Source organism: Pristiophorus japonicus, chromosome 3 (assembly GCF_044704955.1).
Source record: "Pristiophorus japonicus isolate sPriJap1 chromosome 3, sPriJap1.hap1, whole genome shotgun sequence".
Classification (NCBI taxonomy): domain Eukaryota; kingdom Metazoa; phylum Chordata; class Chondrichthyes; family Pristiophoridae; genus Pristiophorus; species Pristiophorus japonicus.
Genome location: NC_091979.1, coordinates 251879957 through 251899496, shown reverse-complemented (window position 1 = coordinate 251899496; position 19540 = coordinate 251879957). Strand labels below are relative to the sequence as shown.

At 43.9% G+C, this 19540-nt stretch overlaps 1 protein-coding gene across 1 annotated transcript in view; it reads right to left on the bottom strand.

Annotated features, from left to right (window-relative positions):
• Positions 1-19540, bottom strand: part of shoc2 (SHOC2 leucine rich repeat scaffold protein) — a 127192-nt gene that overhangs the window by 50191 nt on the left and 57461 nt on the right. The window contains exon 3 of the mRNA XM_070876547.1: positions 4506-4643. Coding sequence (XP_070732648.1) covers positions 4506-4643 — 138 coding nt within the window. The remainder of the gene's footprint in view (positions 1-4505; positions 4644-19540) is intronic.

The following is a 19540-nucleotide window of genomic DNA, read 5'->3' as shown; positions in this document are numbered from 1 at the left end:
TGCTGGCTAGTTCTTAAGACAAAATAAGCATGGATAATCTCAACCAAGTTTTCCCATCGAAAACTACCTATAATTCACTGCTATTTGTGGTTAGAATATGGAACTTGCTACCACATGGAGTAGTCGAGGCGAAAAGCATAATGCATTTAAGGGGAAGCTAGTTAAGTACATGAGGGAGAAAGGCATCAAAGGATATGCTGATAGGGTTGGAGGAGGCTCATGTCGAGCATAAACACCAGCATAGAACTAGGAGTCACAGTCTTAGGATAAGGGGTCGGCCATTTGGGCCTGAGATGAGGAGAAATTTCTTCACTCAGGAGGTTTCTGAATCTGTGGAATTCTTTACACCAGAGGGTTAGGGATGCTCAGTCATTGAGGACATTCAAGGCTGAGATCAATAGACTTTTGGACTCTAAGGGAATCAAGGGATCTGGGGATCAGGCGGGAAAATTGAGTTGAGGTTGAAGATCAGCCATGATCATATTGAATGGCGGAGCAGGCTTGAGTGGCCTACTCCTACTCATGTTCTTAGAGCAGTTTGGCCAAATGGTCTGCTTCTGTGATGTAAACTATGAATTTGGCTGTCAGCTGGCTTGCGTAAATGGAAACGTTCATATCGGTGGAGCAATTGGTACTCTACTGAAGTTAGGGTCGTCAATATTGCTGAGAGTCCTCCCTGCTCCCGCCCTCCACAACCCCTCCACTCCCCAACACCAACATCCAGCACCTTGATTTTTAAAAATCAGGAGTCTGTATCATGGTGCCTCATAGCTCCCAATGTTGTTTCACAAAACTACTTCATATCTCTTCTTCCCCATACACTCTTAAAATACAATAGATCGTCAACCTTAGTGCACTCGGATGTTAAAAATAATGTCCACCCCTATAGCTTTCGTTTAAAAAGCTCATTTATTTCAGGACCTCTGTAATTGAAAGTGTAACATTGGTTAGTGGAGGGTAATCAGTCAAGAAGTTGATTAAATTACTAGTTTCACAATACAGATTTGCAGGCTTTCATCCCATCTGTCAGTGCTGGATTTGACTGCAAGTCCCAGAGGTGAAAAGGCAAGTGTTCTACTCTAATACTAGAGCAACATCTGCTGAATAAGAACACAAGCAGAGAGAAAAATACAAACTGCAGAAATAGGTTGGCTTTCCATAGTCATGCCACAGGACTGCCTAAAAGTTCATAAATAAAAAATACAACTGCAAATACTGAAAATCTGGAATAAAACAGAAAATGCTGGCAATACATAGCAAGTCACTCAGAATCTGTAACAGATGACAGTTTGGCTGCATATCTTCACCAGAACTGAAGACTAAAAAGATCAGGAATTGGAATAAGTTTGGATAAAGGGAGCGGGGAGAGAATAAGCAGGAGGGAGAAAGGATCAACAGATATTCCAATCAGAGAGGGTTAATGGGTTGAATGACCTCCAAAATGCTCAACAGAAAGCTTTTAGATGATATGACAGATCAGTGCAGTGGAGAGAGATAAAAAGAACAGAATGTGGATAGTGTTAAGCGGGTGAAAAGACGAACAGCCCACACAAATGAAAACATGAAGAATGGGGGTAAAAGAGGGGAAGAAAGATACAAGCTGCAAATGCAGTAAAATTGGAACATAAAACGCGGCTCAAGGTTATCAAGTCTTCAGTTTACAAAGTGACATATTAATAATCCTCGCACAGGAGGCATGTTTTTCCACTTTATAAATTGTGCAAAAACCTAGCATAAAATGCACCATACAGGAAAAGTAGGAGACAAAAACCATTATACACTTAGGGGCTTTAACTTCATTAGCTAGTCCACTAATGTTTCATATCTTAGAGAGCCCTGGTACAAAAGATAACGCTCTTAAATACAAACCAAATTAAAGCCAAACATATCTGTTTTAACCACATATTGCACTAAGCTTGACAGAGATCAATTAGGGATTAAGTTTGACAGAAATCAAATGAACATTAATCAACCTGATATGTGCTTGATCATATAAACCTGTACTAGTCAAATTTATGCAATTTAATTTTAATATCTTGTAGATTATTTACAATTCCATTTTCATGGTGCATAGGTTTCAGAAAACATTCCTTAAAATAAGCAGACATTGAACTAAGTGGGTATTGCTGCTGGAGGTTTATGTAATAAAATGCAGCAGAATTTAAAGCAGAGAATACAATGAATGTAGACTAGCTTCAAACCGCATCCTACTCTACAGTCAAATTTGGGAAAACCTGAAGCTTAATTCTTTCTCTTCAGCCGTATTAATAGACATTGTGATAACATCTGGCATCAAAGAATTTATTTAAAAAATTAGGCCCACATCTAAAGTTTAAGATTGCAGTGCACAGGCCAAACTTATGGTGGTAATTTTCCATGCTCCTTAGTGCCAGTAAAACCTGATCCAAAAAAACGTTTTTGTTGACGTTTACGGTATCCTTTTTACCTTCTGTTTCACACATCAAGCACAGTATGATTGGAGGAAAACATGTTTTTTCTATATTCTACTGTACAGTCAAAGCAGGTTTGAAGCCAGACTATAGTCACTGCATCCTATACTTTGCTGTAAATTCTGTAACACGAGCTACATAAAGCTTCAGTTTATCAAAACACATTTAATTGTGTATTTTTTTGATTTATTTTGCAGAACACTTTCTAAAAGATGTGCAACACGTTATCGAGGCAATACTTCCAAAAAGCCTTCTGTAAGATTGTTGGGTCCAGTCATGTGGTGCTCACCTACTACAGTACCATATCGAGAGACTGGCAAACGTAGGAAAATCTGCAGCAGGAATGCAGAAGAGCATCAGGTCTCTGCATGAGGAGAGCAGCATTTTGAGGTTTTCTCTCCCCTTAAAACAATTCGTTCCATCCATTGCCTCCACATGGTGTATTTTGTTCAAAGTGTCTGACTTCAATATGTCTAAGTTTAACATTGCAAGGACATCTTAAAACACCGGAGATAGAAACTGAGGTATGGTAAGCTATAAAAATAAATCCGGAGAGAATTTCACAATCTTTATATAAGCTTGTGAACTAAGTTAGCTATCCAATTCAGGCTTCAGGTGAAAAATCTGACCCAGATGAATACATCTCAGAACAAGTCATTCTTATCCTGCACTTAAACAGCAAGTCCTATGGGCATCTCAACAGTGGCAATAGATAGTCAATTTACACTGTGCACTTGAGTGAGGGCTGTCAATTTTTTAAGTTTTAAATATTAAGTTATTAACCTATAGTTATTATTTCGTTTCTGATTAGTTATGAAAGTTTCTAATAATGGATCTATATTTAATATTTTCAAATATATTTTCACATATCCACCAGTGGATCATCTTCATGCAATTTAAAAGAAAAGAAAAGAAATGCCCTGTTCTTGTGTTGGTACAAAATAAAACTACAAAAGATCTTTCAGGCTGAACAACGCTTTCAAGCCTACCTACAGTAGCGCTATGGCATTAGTGTGCTGTGGAAACCTCCATAAACTGCAGCGTTATTCAGTACTTAAACATTGGATTGGGAATCAGTTATAGAATTGAGTGCAGAAGTTTGAAGGAGGCATTATAACCTTTTGGTAAGGAGTTAATCAAGCAATAACAATCTGGTATTCCACAGTTTCAATAGCATTTGTCCAACTTTTTGTGGCAGTACCCTGCTGTGTCCATTAAACGCAAAAGTCCAGCGACCAACTTATCCAAACCAGCCTTCGCTTGCTGCAATTCACACACAGCATATTTTTAGCAACATACAGATATTGACATAAGATTTAGACATTTCAAATTGCAAACAGTTGGGGGAAAGAAAGGATAAAGGGAAAGATAAAAAATTGCCATTTCGGCTCCTTGTGGCCCACTGAAGCATACATTAGGGTAGCTACTCATGGAACAGGCGGGACAGTGTTCATAGATCTCTCACCGCAGTCAAGATCGTCCCAATCCTCCTGAATAACTTGTATTCAGAGATGCAAAATGGGGAAACAAACAACTAAATATAAAGCTCATTTATAACGAACATAATCACAGCCATTGATTTATAGCGACAGAATGAGTCAAATTCAGTTTGAATTACACAGGATTCCAAGGATTTGTTAGCCACTATCTTGGAATTACATTGTGATTCCATCCATTTACAATTAAAGGCATTGGTTTAGTGACTGAATAAGCCAAATTCCATTTTTATTACATGGATTTCTCAGACTTTACCTGGGTTTTGAGGATCAAACTCTGCAATTTAGTCAATTTTTCCATGGAAACTATGAAATCAGTAACCTTGGATATGATGAATTCAATAAATTGTTGGAAATTAGCAAATGCTATTTTGTTTTAATAAAGATTATAGAACCTCAAGGAGAACCTGAAGAAATGAAGCACAGGCATTAACTCAGAGCCAAACACAAGCATGTAAATAGATAAACTGTACCACCAATTTTGTACAAGTTAAATTATTTCAATATGGAGAAACTAAGAACTGTACGCAGCAGTAAATAAGGATAACTAATCCCTTACCTATGGTTTCAGGCAGATCAAGCAGCTCATTATGTTGTAGGTCAAGGTTTGTGATTTGTGTGCAATTGCCAATCTCTTTTGGGAGGTGTTCAAGCTGATTGTGAGCCACATCCAGTGTTATGAGGTTACAGAGTTCACCTGTCAAAAAAGAAAAGTATTAGAAATTTAGATATTCATTAATAATTCGGATAGTAGTTTTATCTTCTTTGAAGCCTTAAATTTCTTCAACTTATACCAGTTGCATTACTATCTGTGTTGGAACATCAAGTTGAGAAGCAATGTTGAATCGATATAAAACTTTAGTAAGACCACAGTTAGTGTGTGCAGTCTTGAGTTCACCACTATAGGAAGGATGTTGAGGCAACAGAGAGGAAAAACGATTGCATCTTGGGATTTCTAGTTTAAACCAACCATGAGAGGGACATATCACAGATTCACCAGGATGCAGCCTGGGGAAAGAAATACAAATAAGACAACTTATAAAGTTGGAGCTGTTTATGTTCGAACAGAGGTGATTAAGGGGTGATTACATCGAGACATTTACAGTTATGAAGAGATGAACAGAGTGGGTAGAAGCACAAAGTTTCCAGTGTTTTTAGGGCTACAGAACAATGAGATACAGAATTATGAGAGATTTAGGGCATAAACTTTTTTCATACATTGAATGTATAGAACAGAAACAGGCCATTCGGCCAAACTGGTCCATGATGGTGTTAACGCTCCACATATAAGCCTCCTGCCATCCTTTTTGTTTAAAGAGAGGATCGAGTGTAATGCTCCCTCTAATTTTTGTGTGCAGTCCTTTTAATTGGCTGCGTGGCCCATTCACATTTTTGAGCATACACTATTTCTTCCATATAAAAGCCAGTGAGCGGCCTGCGCGGGACCGCTGTGCAGTCGCACAGCTTAGCGGGAATGTTGGCTGAGAAATGCAGTTCCAGAGTTGGTGATTGAGACAGAGATCATGTCAACATTTAAGAATGATAGGTTGAGGAAAGGCAGAATAAAGGGATATGGAACAGGCCAGCCACATGGGATTTGGATTACTGCTCATGTGGAGGATAAACACCACAGACTGGTTATGCCTTTCTCCCAGTGTTTAGCTCCAATTCTTTTATGGGATCTCCATGTACACAAATTAGCTGCCACACTTTCCCATGTCATGCACTCCAATGTTTGCACGTCTTCCTAAATCGAATGGCTGGAAATGGAATAGCCAATCTGAATCTAATCGATGCTATAATCAATTTGGGTTAGATCAAGCATTGGATTTAAAAAGTGGTAGTATTAATCCTCAGCACATCGCTTAAAATTACAAGCGAAAGAACAATTGTAGCATTTTAAAAATGACTGCTTTGCTTCTGCCTACATTGAGAGAAATGCTACCCATTGCACAAATGTTAAATGTACTGATAAATTAAACACTCCTGGGGACCAGCATAGTGGTTCTTGCATTTCTTTTACATTGGAGCGCTCAGCCCCTTAATAAAAGCTAGCTGAAAAATAAGCTGAAAATCTAACTCAATTATTTACTTCTGTGTTTGGACCCAATCAACCGAAATTGGGTGTTTCTGCCCTGATAGGGGAGGAAGGAATACAACATCTACAGTTGATCAGTCTGTAATTTGGTGGTTAAAAAGGAGAAGGAGGGGAGGAAGAAGTACTTTAAATGCAAAATAACTTCTGCATTTATGTTTTGGTTATATATTTAATGAAAAATACAAACACAAGATTTTCTGTCCTAGGGTCATGCATGCTCTTATGATTACTGTCATTTTAGATTAGGTGGAGGCCAATGCTCCCTGTCGTCTGCACTGTTCTGTCAGCCTGCTTCTTTTAATGTGCGGTACCTTTAAAGTTCTGCACATGCACGGTATTTACAGTGTAAACGCCGGTGAGCAGCCTGCGTGGACTTCAGATTATTGGACGGTCACATGTGCACCCTAGCAGGAATGTTGGAGGAGGCTCACATGTTTAGTTCAGGTCACCACAGCCTTAAATTCAATGAAGTCTTCATTAAGTCAATGAAGATTGGCATCCTGCTGATACTGATTAAAAGTCGGTCATTAAATATTACCAGAAACAGGAAAATTCAAATGTAGTTCACCAAGGCATCCCATGATTGAATTACTTTCTTCACTGTTGCAATGGTCATGTTTTTAAAATCAGAATTTAATCAAAGTTTGAATTTGGATTTCTCTACATTCTAAGGTCATCATTCCCTCTTCCTACACGCCATCGCTGCTGCCAATGCATCTTAAGCTGTTGTCAAGTGTAAGCAAGTGGTACAAGGTGCCTTGCCGAATGTTCTCTTTCCTCTCCTTATCAAGGAAGATTAGATCCTGATAGCATTAACCTACATCGCACCATCTACAGCAGTGGATGAAACTACTGAGATGCAGATCTCTAATCCTGTTCCATAAAATATTTCAGAAGATACATTGTGGTGCTGTGTATTTTCAGGCAGAATAGAAATCAGATTACAATTCTAAAACATAATTAAGCTTTTAACACAAGTAATTGTTCAGCACCTGACAATCTAAACATACAATTTTAAATATTTCCTTCCAGTAGGAGGAAGACGTAAAAAATTGAAAGTGCAGATTCATAAATCAGTCTGCATTCAGGTTAATCGCTTAATGCACTAAACCTCTCAATCAGTGGCTATGTATTAGTCCTAGACAGATGGGAGTATGAGCATAAGGTGGGATTTGGGTTTATTTCATGCAAAAAGACCAGTAAGTATCCCAGCTGTTTCAGTATATAGCACAAACCATCAGGCCAGTTGCTTAGAGCTTGCCATTAATAAAGTTGACCTTTATTTAAAATACAAAATTTGCTTTAATCCAATATTTCCAACAGCAAATCTTCCAATTCCTGAAACACAATTGTAGAAAGGGATAATTACGACAAATTATATGCTGTCAGAAAAGCACTATGTATATATTTGCGCGAGGGGAAAAATTGCTGAATAATTCATCCCAGCTGAATCGGTCATCCACACTGTTCCTCTCAACACTTTCATGAGCCTATGTAAACTCGAACTCATCCAAAACTCCATCACCTCATTCTATCCCGTATCATCTGTCCTCACCAGCATCCACCGGTTCCCTAATCCCCAACACAATGAAATCAAAGTCCTCTTTTACAATCCCTTCCACCACTTGCCTTTCCCTACGTTCACCACCCGCCCTCCAGTCCTACATGCCACTGCACACTTTGTTCTTACAACTCTATCCTGCTGTACATGCCACTCCCTATGCTTCATCTTCAATGACAGAACCTTCACCCAACTTGGCTCTATTTGGTATAACGCTCTCTTCCCAAACTCTCTTGCATCATTACCTTTCGCTCTATCTTCAAAAGCCTCCCGAAAACACCACTCTTCAAACAGGCCTTCAGTCACCACCTCTGACTCTTATGTTTAGTGTCCATTTTTTCTCCTTCATTAAGCAAGTGCTACACTAAATAAATGCTATACAGGAATTTTATTTAAATTCTACATTTAAGCTCCAAATGGTCATTGCCTGACGCTTGTGTGGTGTGAATGTTACTTGCCACTTATCAGCCTAAACCTGAATGTTGTCCAGGTCTTGCTGCATGCGGGCACGGACTGCTCCATTATCTGAGGGGTGCGAATGGCACTGAACAATGAACATCAGCGAACATCCCCACTTCTGACCTTATGATGGAGGGAAGGTCATTGATGAAGCAACTGAAGATGCTTGGGCCTAGGACACTTCCCAGAGGAACTCCTGCAGCGATGTCCTGGGGCTGTGATGATTGACCTCCAACAACCACAACCAGCTTCCTTTGTGTTAGGTATGATTCCAGTCAGTGGAGAGTTTTCCCCCCGATTCCCATTGACTTCAGTTTTACTAGGGCTCCTTGATGCCACATTCAGACAAATGTTGCCTTGATGTCAAGGGCAGTCACTCTCACCTCACCTCTGGAATTCAGCTCTTTTGTCCATGTTTGGACTAAGGCTATAATGAGATCTGGAGCCGAGTGATCCTGTTTAGACTGTTTACAATATACATAGATGAGCTGGAAGAGGGGATAGAGTGTAGTGTAACAAAATTTGCAGATGACAAAGATTAGTGGGAAAGCAGGTTGTGTAGAGGACACAGAGGCGCTGCAAAGAGATTTAGATAGGTTAAGCGAATGGCCTAAGGTTTGGCAGATGGAATACAATGTCGGAAAATGTGAGGTCATCCACCTTGGAAAAAAAAAAAACAGTAAAAAGGAATATTATTTGAATGGGGAGAAATTACAACATGCTGCGGTGCAGAGGGACCTGGGGGTCCTTCTTGTGCATGAAACTCTTTTGGAGTAAACAACAAAAACATTAAACCGTGCCTCCCGATCTGGGGGAATCCCAAAAAGTTAGTTTGCAGGTGCAGCAGGTAATCAGGAAGGCGAATGGAATGTTGGCCTTCATTGCGAAAGGGATGGAGTACAAAAGCAGGGAGGTCCTGCTGCAACTGTACAGGGTATTGGTGAGGCCGCACCTGGAGTACTGCGTGCAGTTTTGGTCACCTTACTTAAGGAAGGATATATAGCTTTGGAGGGGGTACAGAGACGATTCACTAGGCTGATTCCGGAATTGAGGGGGTTACCTTATGATGATAGATTGGAGTAGACTGGGTCTTTACTCATTGGAGTTCAGAAAGATGAGGGGTGATCTTATAGAAACATTTAAAATAATGAAAGGGATAGACAAGATAGAGGCAGAGAGGTTGTTTCCACTGGTCGGGGAGACTAGAACTAGGGGGCACAGCCTCAAAATACGGGGGAGCCAATTTAAAACCGAGTTGAGAAGGAATTTCTTCTCCCAGAGGGTTGTGAATCTGTGGAATTCTCTGCTCAAGGAAGCAGTTGAGGATAGCTCATTGAATGTATTCAAATCACATATAGATAGATTTTTAACCAATAAGGGAATTAAGGGTTATGGGGAGCGGGCGGGTAAGTGGAGCTGAGTCCACGGCCAGATCAGCCATGATCTTGTTGAATGGCGGAGCAGGCTCGAGGGGCTAGATGGCCTACTCCTGTTCCTAATTCTTATGTTCTTAAATGCAATAGCCTGCCCTATGCCATTTTAAAACGGAACATTTTGCTCATTAAAAATCTATGCAAACCTTTATTCGATTAGCACAGTTGGAAGACTTAGCTTAAACTACTACTGCAGTCCTCAAACAGTTAACCAGTTTGTCTGACACGGCAGTTCCTTTTATTGGGGTGGTGTCAGTTAACTGCCTGTTTCAGTTATAGTGGGCAGCAAAAAGCATTAAATTGTCACTATGTGTAGCTGTGCATCCTCTAATTCTAATTGCAATGTAACACTACAAAAGCAGCAACGTACAAATGAATAATCCACATTTACCCAATTGAGGAAAATGTGCAACATACTGGACATTCCATTCGGCCTTGCAATTAACAAACTCCATAAGGAACTCTACTAATGCAAAAATTCCTGCAAAGTGATTGATCTTAAGATAACAAAAGGCTACACATAAATAGCCTCCCTTTCCCCAGACCACAAGTGTGGTGAAACACTACGCTTCACCAAATTCACAGTAAAAAAAAGAAATGAAATATTGGATGAAAGCTTAATTTTTGTGCCGGCTCACGTTTCTCTCTGCTCCACATCAGATATTCTGCATAACCACAGCAATGGTAAGCTGATCTGAATAGTAAAAGTCTTGGATGTGGCAGGATATTAAATTAGCTACAACATCCACTCTACTGGCATCAATTACCCATTTGTCTTGGTCCTGTTTCTGTGGGTCAAAGAATTAAGCTACTCATTAAAGGCCCAATTTTGGCCATGACTTGCATCAATTTTTTTTTTGGAGTAAGTTGTTTTTTCTGCCGTAAGTTAGAAAACGCCATTTTCCTCCAAAAATTTGCTCCAGAGTAAGTCAGTTAGGTACGAACGATTTTTTTTTAAGGTTAGTTTGGTACGATTTTTTTTTTAAAAAGGTCAGTTTCCTCCCCCCCCCCCCCCCCAAAAGAGGGCGTTCCCAGACACGTACGCCAGTTTTGGCCATTTATGCCACTTTGGCCAGCAAACACTTACTCCAAATCGACTTAGGTCAGCGTATGTAGCCAGCTCTGAAAAACATTGCGGGCAGTTAAGAATTTGGCGCAGGTTAGCACATTTAAAGCACCAAGACTTACAAAGCACTAAACAAAGCACAAAAATAACCATTCAATAATAAAAAATACAAGGAAGCCGAGGACCTGCACCAAGACTTATAAAGCACTAAACAAAGGCCAAATAGTAATAAGCAATCAATCAATAATAAATAAAAAATAGAAGTCCTACCTTTATGCCAGAATCAAGTTTTTTTTTTTTTAATTTAAAGTTCCCTCCCTCCCCCCCACCAATACACTCTTTCTCCCCCGTTCCCTCCCATCAAAACACTCTTTCTTCCCCCCACCCCGCCAAAACTCTCCTCCTTCCACAATCAAAACTCTCCTCACTAAACAAAGCACAACCATCAATAAATAAAGAATAAAACTGAAGTCCTACCTCGGCCCGGGAACTCAGCGGGCCGGCCACACGGGAGGCCACTCGGCCGGGGATAGGGTGCGGCGAACATCGGGCGTCCCTTTGGCCGGGGATAGGGACTGCGAGCATCGGGTCCTGCTCACAGCCCGCAGGACACGCTGGGAGGGAGAGGAGCATGCGCGCAGACTTCACTGCGCAAGTGCGCAGCTGCCGGCAGTGCTTTCTGCACTGGGCTGTTGCTCCGCCCCCCACTTCACTATGTACGCCATGCTGGGACACCGAAGACTCGGCAGAGCGGGCAGGATGGGGACACTTTTTTTCGGCACCGTTTCCAGCGCGCAAAGTCGCCGCATTTAAAGTAAGTGTGCCGAAAAAAAGGGGTTGGGGAAAATTGGGCCCTGTTACTGGCCTTGAAAGAGCGTCCTAACCGCCTCCCAAACAAAAACAAATTTACCAATAAATTAAACGGTTCCAATCAATAATACGATTAAATGGTAATGGTACACTGCAACTTCCATACTTTGCCAAGAACTATGCTTTAATATGTATCCAGAAAATAGTCATACATACATATTACGCATACATGTAATAAAAAATATAAATATTTTCAGTTCAATTACTTAGTACTAAATGGAGTTTCTTCTGGACTTCAGCATTTTTTTTTAAAAGTTGAATTTTGTAACTTTCCAAGTCTGTGTACATAGGTTAGAACAGTACAAACTTTTGAAATGGCAACACCAAAAAAATTGAAGAGCAAATCTATTATCCTTAACTGCAAAAAGTGACATACCCAAAATTCTTTAAAACATAAAACATATCATATTGCTTTTAACAAAATAACAATTAGTTAGAAAAAGGTGTTATGCCAGAGGACCTGTATCTATATTTAAGAAGGAAGATAGAACATGTCCAAGGAATTATAGACCAGTCAGCATAACATCGGTGGTAGGAATAATAATGGAATCCCTACTAAAGGAGAAAATAGAACATCTAGAAACCAAAAATATAACTAAGTCAGCATAGATTTCAAAAGGGAAAGTCTTGCTTGACCAACCTCATTATTACCGCTTCAAAAAGTTCAGAGTAGACAATGGTAAGTAATGCCGATGTAATTTATCTAGATTTTCAAAAGTCCTTCAATAAGGTATCCCCACTATTGCGGCCGTCGGGGTAGCAGCTCCCTAGGGAGCTCCCCTGCTAAACAGCTCCTCGGCCCTCAACCTCTCCCCTCCCACTAAATTTCCCCAAGCCCCAGCCCTAATAGGCCCCAATAGGGGGGCTTAAAGACTTAAATCCCCACCCTAACCCCAACCCGTGATTCCCAAAGTTCGGGCCTACCCTCAGGCCTTCCACCATACCGCACATCGGCGTTTCCCAGCTCTACCTCCTGCTGACTCGATGCGACCTGGATCTCCCGCAGCGGCTGGACAACTCGACGCGACCTGGACCTCCCGGCTGGACCTCCTGCTGACTCGACGCGACGCGACCTGGGCCTGCCTCCTGGCTGGACCTCCTGCAGCGGTTAGATGACTCAATGCGACCTGTACCTCCTGCGACGACTGGGCGGCTGCACCTGGCTATCGGGCGGCTGCACCTGCCTATCGGGCCTCCACCTCCTCCCCCCACCCCTACCCATTTGGACCTCTCCTTCTCCACTGATGGCCTGGTCTCCTCTCCTCCTCCAGCACTGGTGAGTACAATGGCTGTGACCCCCCCCCCACCCCCCCCCCTTCTGAACCCCAGTGCACCGCTAGCCGCCCCCCCCCCCCCCCAATGCCTGCCCCTAAACAAACCTTGGACCACCTACCATCGACGGCGCTACCCAGCGCCGAGTCTACGGCCAACATCTCGCCGTAGGCAATTAGGGCCATATAGCAGTGCCTGGTCTCCAGTCATCCTGGACTCCTTGCCACTGGACCAAGACCTCGCTCAGTTAAGTCTATGTGGTAGCCAATGTGCAACGATCACTCCATGTTAAAAGAAATCATGCATAGGCATCTTCCACTCCTCTAACATGAAGTTTGAGTCCTGGAACGTCAGGATCCTCATGGACAACCCCAACAGCGACAGACTGGAACACTGCACCGCCATAGTTGCCCGGGAACTTAAGACACTTTGATATCGTCATGGCCGCCCTAAATGAGACCCAGCAGGCAGGGGAAGGCCAGCTCAAGGAACAAGGTGGAGGTTACACCTTCTGCTGGAAAGGGAAACCAGAGGCAGAACGCCACCTCCACGGAGTCGGCTTCATCAAAAACGAGCTGGTCGACCACCTCAAAGACCCCCCCTGCAGAGCTAACGAACGCCTCATGACGCTTCAACTCCCCCTATCGCGGAACCAGTGCACCACAGTCATCAGTTCTTACGCCCCAATACTCGATGCAACAGATGAGGCCAGAGGGTTTTTACTCCAACCTCAAAGTCCCTGACCTGCGTCCCTGCGGACGACAGACTGATCCTCCTTGGCGACTTCAACGCCAGGGTTGGCAGGGACACAGACCTCTGGGGAGACGCGAGTGGCAGAGAGGGGGTAGGGAAAGCCAACTCAAGCAGTATCCTACTCCTGACAAAATGGCTAGAGCATGAACTTGTCATTACCAACACCTTGTTCCGCCAGAGACACAAATACAAGGCATCATGGTGACACCCTCGCTCCAAGCACTGACACCTGCTCGACTATGTCATCGTCCGAGCCAGGGATCGCAAGGATGTGCGCATTAGCCGTGCCACGACAGGAGCCGACGACTGCTGGACGGACCACCGCCTAATCTGATCCATCATTGAAATCAACATAGCCCCAAAGCGAAGGGGGCAGCAGAAGCAATGTCTCAAAAAAGTCAATGCCGGGGCACTTAAGGACCCAGCTAAGAGAGCCCTTTACAGTCAGCGCCTCACAGCTAACCTGCCGTGTCTTGATGACCCAGAGATGCAGAATGCCCACAGCGCTTGGTCTGCCCTCCAAGCCTCTATAACCAGTGTCTGCAAGGAGACGCTCAGTCACTCAACCAGGAAACACCAGGACTGGTTTGATGAGAATGATCAGGAGATTCAAGAACTAATAGACTGCAAGCACAGGGCATTTCTGAGCCTTAAACAGTAACCCAACTCAGGAGCAGCAAAGCAGCATTACAGGCGGCTAAAGGCTAAGGTCGAACAAAATATCCGGGACCTAAAGAACAGGTGGTGGATGGAGAAAGCACAAGAGATACAGCAGCTGGCCGACAGCCATGATGTGCGAGGATTCTTCACCGCAGTCAAGGCCACATACGGACCAAACTCCCAAGGCCCCACCCCACTCCTGGCCAAGAACAGGGAAACACTCATCAAGGACACCGAGGCAGTCAGGGCCCGCTGGAAGGAACACTTCGAAGATCTCCTCAACCGAGACTCTGCCTTTGACTTGAATGTTCTCGACTCCATCCCACAGCATGCTACCCGCTACCACCTCAGTGAGATACCAACACTGCATGAGGTAGAAAAGGCCATAAGACAGCTAAAAAAACAACACGGCTACGGGAGCGGATGGAATCCCTGCTGAGGCACTGAAGTATGGCGGAGAAGCGTTACTGGCGCGAACCTCACCTTTCTCATCTGGAGGGAGGAGAGCATGACGTGAGATCTTAGAGATGCAGTGATCGTGATCATCTTTAAAAAAAGACGACAAGTCCGACTGCGGCAACTACAGAGGAATCTCCCTATCAACCACTGGGAAAGTCGTCGCTCGAGTCCTCCTCAACCATCTTCTCTCCGTGGCCAAGGAACTTCTCCCAGAGTCACAGTGCAGATTTCGTCCCCTCCAGGGCATAATGGACATGATCTTTGCAGCGCGACAGCTGCAGGAAAAATGCAGGGAACAGTGCCAGCCCTTATACATGGCCTTCTTGGGCCTTACAAAGGCCTTCGACACTTGTCAACCTCGAGGGTCTATGGAGCATCCTCCTCAGTTTCGAATGCCCCCAAAAGTAAGTCACCATACTCTGCCTGCTCCACAACGACATGCAAGCCGTGATCCTTACCAACGGATCCATCACAGACTCAATTCATGTCCGGGGTCAAGCAGGGCTGCATCGTCGCCCCAACCCTCTTCTCAATCTTCCTCGATGCCATGCTCCACCTCACAGTTCATAAGCTCCCCGCTGGAGTGGAGCTAAACTACAGAACCAGTGGGAAGCTGTTCAACCTTTGTTGTCTCCAGGCCAGGTCCAAGACCACTCCAACCTATCGTCGAGCTACAGTATGCGGATGACGCCTGCGTCTGTGCACACACACAAGCTGAACTCCAGGACATAGTCGACGTATTTACTGAGGCGTATGAAAGCATGGGCCTTACGCTAAACATTAGTAAGACAAAGGTCCTCCACCAGCCTGTCCTCGCCGCACAGCACTGCCCCCCAAACATCAAGATCCACAGTGTGGCCCTGGACAACCTGGACCACTTCCCCATCTCGGGAGCCTCCTATCAACAAGAGCAGGCATTGATGATGAGATCCAACACCACCTCCAGTGCAGCTTTCGGCCACCTGAGGAAAAGAGTGTCTGAAGATCAGTCCCTCAAAACTGTCACCAAGCTCATGGTCTACAAGGCCGTAGTAATACCCACCCTCCTGTATAGAAACATAGAAACATAGAAACATAGAAAATAGGTGCAGGAGCAGGCCATTCAGCCCTTCTAGCCTGCACCGCCATTCAATGAGTTCATGGCTGAACATGAAACTTCAGTACCCCCTTCCTGCTTTCTCGCCATAACCCTTGATCCCCCGAGTAGTAAGGACTTCATCTAACTCCCTTTTGAATATATTTAGTGAATTGGCCTCAACTACTTTCTGTGGTAGAGAATTCCACAGGTTCACCACTCTCTGGGTGAAGAAGTTTCTCCTCATCTCGGTCCTAAATGGCTTACCCCTTATCCTCAGACTGTGACCCCTGGTTCTGGACTTCCCCAACATTGGGAACATTCTTTCTGCATCTAACCTGTCTAAACCCGTCAGAATTTTAAACGTTTCTATGAGGTCCCCTCTCATTCTTCTGAACTCCAGTGAATACAAGCCCAATTGATCCAATCTTTCTTGATAGGTCAGTCCCGCCATCCCGGGAATCAGTCTGGTGAACCTTCGCTGCACTCCCTCAATAGCAAGAATGTCCTTCCTCAAGTTAGGAGACCAAAACTGTACACAATACTCCAGGTGTGGCCTCACCAAGGCCCTGTACAACTGTAGCAACACCTCCCTGCCCCTGTATTCAAATCCCCTCGCTATGAAGGCCAACATGCCATTTGCTTTCTTAACCACCTGCTGTACCTGCATGCCAACCTTCAATGACTGATGTACCATGACACCCAGGTCTCGTTGCACCTTCCCTTTTCCTAATCTGTCACCATTCAGATAATAGTCTGTCTCTCTGTTTTTACCACCAAAGTGGATAACCTCACATTTATCCACATTATACTTCATCTGCCATGCATTTGCCCACTCACCTAACCTATCCAAGTCACTCTGCAGCCTAATAGCATCCTCCTCGCAGCTCACACTGCCACCCAACTTAGTATCATCCGCAAATTTGGAGATACTGCATTTAATCCCCTCGTCTAAATCATTAATGTACAATGTAAACAGCTGGGGCCCCAGCACAGAACCTTGCGGCACTCCACTAGTCACTGCCTGCCATTCTGAAAAGTACCCGTTTACTCCTACTCTTTGCTTCCTGTCTGACAACCAGTTCTCAATCCACGTCAGCACACTACCCCCAATCCCATGTGCTTTAACTTTGCACATTAATCTCTTGTGTGGGACCTTGTCGAAAGCCTTCTGAAAGTCCAAATATACCACATCAACTGGTTCTCCTTTGTCCACTTTACTGGAAACATCCTCAAAAAATTCCAGAAGATTTGTCAAGCATGATTTCCCTTTCACAAATCCATGCTGACTTGGACCTATCATGTCACCATTTTCCAGATGCACTGCTATGACATCCTTAATAATTGATTCCATCATTTTACCCACTACTGAGGTCAGGCTGACCGGTCTATAATTCCCTGTTTTCTCTCTCCCTCCTTTTTTAAAAAGTGGGGTTACATTGGCTACCCTCCACTCCATAGGAACTGATCCAGAGTCAATGGAATGTTGGAAAATGACTGTCAATGCATCCGCTATTTCCAAGGCCACCTCCTTAAGTACTCTAGGATGCAGGCCATCAGGCCCTGGGGATTTATCTGCCTTCAATCCCATCAATTTCCCCAACACAATTTCCCGACTAATAAAGATTTCCCTCAGTTCCTCTTCCTTACTAGACCCTCTGACCCCTTTTATATCCGGAAGGTTGTTTGTATCCTCCATAGTGAATACCGAACCAAAGTACTTGTTCAATTGATCCGCCATTTCTTTGTTCCCCGTTATGACTTCCCCTGATTCTGACTGCAGGGGACCTACGTTTGTCTTCACCAACCTTTTTCTCTTTACATACCTATAGAAACTTTTGCAATCCGCCTTAATGTTCCCTGCAAGCTTCTTCTCGTACTCCATTTTCCCTGTCCTAATCAAACCCTTTGTCCTCCTCTGCTGAGTTCTAAATTTCTCCCAGTCCCCAGGTTCGCTGCTATTTCTGGCCAATTTGTATGCCACTTCCTTGGCTTTAATACTATCCCTGATTTCCCTAGATAGCCACGGTTGAGCCACCTTCCCCTTTTTATTTTTACGCCAGACAGGAATGTACAATTGTTGTACTTCATCCATGCGGTCTCTAAATGTCTGCCATTGCCCATCCACAGTCAACCCCCTAAGTATCATTCGCCAATCTATCCTAGCCAATTCTCGCCTCATACCTTCAAAGTTACCCTTCTTTAAGTTCTGGACCATGGTCTCTGAATTTACTGTTTCATTCTCCATCCTAATGCAGAATTCCACCATATTATGGTCACTCTTCCCCAAGGGGCCTCGCACAATGAGATTGCTAATTAATCCTCTCTCATTACACAACACCCAGTCTAAGATGGCCTCCCCCCTAGTTGGTTCCTCAACATATTGGTCTAGAAAACCATCCCTTATGCACTCCAGGAAATCCTCCTCCACCGTATTGCTTCCAGTTTGGCTAGCCCAATCTATGTGCATATTAAAGTCACCCATTATAACTGCTACACCTTTATTGCATGCACCCCTAATTTCCTGTTTGATGCCCTCCCCAACATCCCTATTACTGTTTGGAGGTCTGTACACAACTCCTACTAACGTTTTTTGCCCTTTGGTGTTCTGCAGCTCTACCCATATAGATTCCACATCATCCAAGCTAATGTCTTTCCTAACTATTGCATTAATCTCCTCTTTAACCAGCAATGCTACCCCACCTCCTTTTCCTTTTATTCTATCCTTCCTGAATGTTGAATACCCCTGAATGTTGAGTTCCCAGCCCTGATCATCCTGGAGCCACGTCTCCGTAATCCCAATCACATCATATGGCTCAGAGACGTGGACCATGTACAGTAGACATCACCAGCGATGTCTCCGAAGATCCTGCAAATCCCCTGGGAGGACAGACGCACAAACATTCGCGTCCTTGTCCAGGCCAACATCCCCAGCATTGAAACACTGACCGCACTTGATCAGCTCCGCTGGGTAGGCCACTAGTCCGCATGCCAGGCACGACACACCCAAAGCAAGCACTCCACTCGGAACTCGTCCACGGCAAACGAGCCAAAGGCGAGCAGAGGAAACATTATAAGGACACTCTCAAAGCCTCCCTGATAAAGTGCGACATACCCACTGACACTTGGGAGTCCTTGGCCATAGACCGCCTTAAGTAGAGGAAGTGCATTCGGGAGGGTGCTGAGTTCCTCGCGTATCGTCGCCAAGAGCATGCAGAAATCAAGCGCAGGCAGCGGAAGGAGTGTGCAGCAAACCAGACTCCCTGCCCACCCTTTCCCTCAACGGCTATCTGTGCAACCTGTGACAGAGACTGTGGTTCTTGTATTGGATTGTACAGCCACCTAAGGGCTCATTCTCAAAGAAGATTCCGAGGGGATGGGACGACGACGATAAACAAGGTCAGAGAATGCGAAGTCAGGGGACAAGTAGCAGAATGGATGGAAAGCTGGCTTCAAGACAAAGCAGTAGGGATCAAAGGTAGCTATTCACAGTGGCAGAAAGTAGGTAGTGGTGTTCCACAAGGATCAGTGTTGGGACCACTGTTGTTCACAATTTAGAGTTTGGAATCAAAGACACAATTTCTAAATTTGCGGATGATGCCAAATTGGGGGTGAGTCAGTACTGAGGAGGACTGCAACAAATTACAGGGGGTCATTAATAAACTTGGAGAATGGGCATATAATTGGCAAATGAAGTTCAATACAAATAAATGTGAGGTATTACATATTAGTAGGAAGAATAGAGAGGACACTTATTAATTGGAGGGTGAGAGTCTCGGTGGAGTCAAGGAACAAAGGGATCTCAGAGTACAAATACACAAATCGCTAAAAGTTGTGACACAGGTTAGTAAGTCCATTAAAAAAAAAGCACTAGGGTTTATTTCTAGA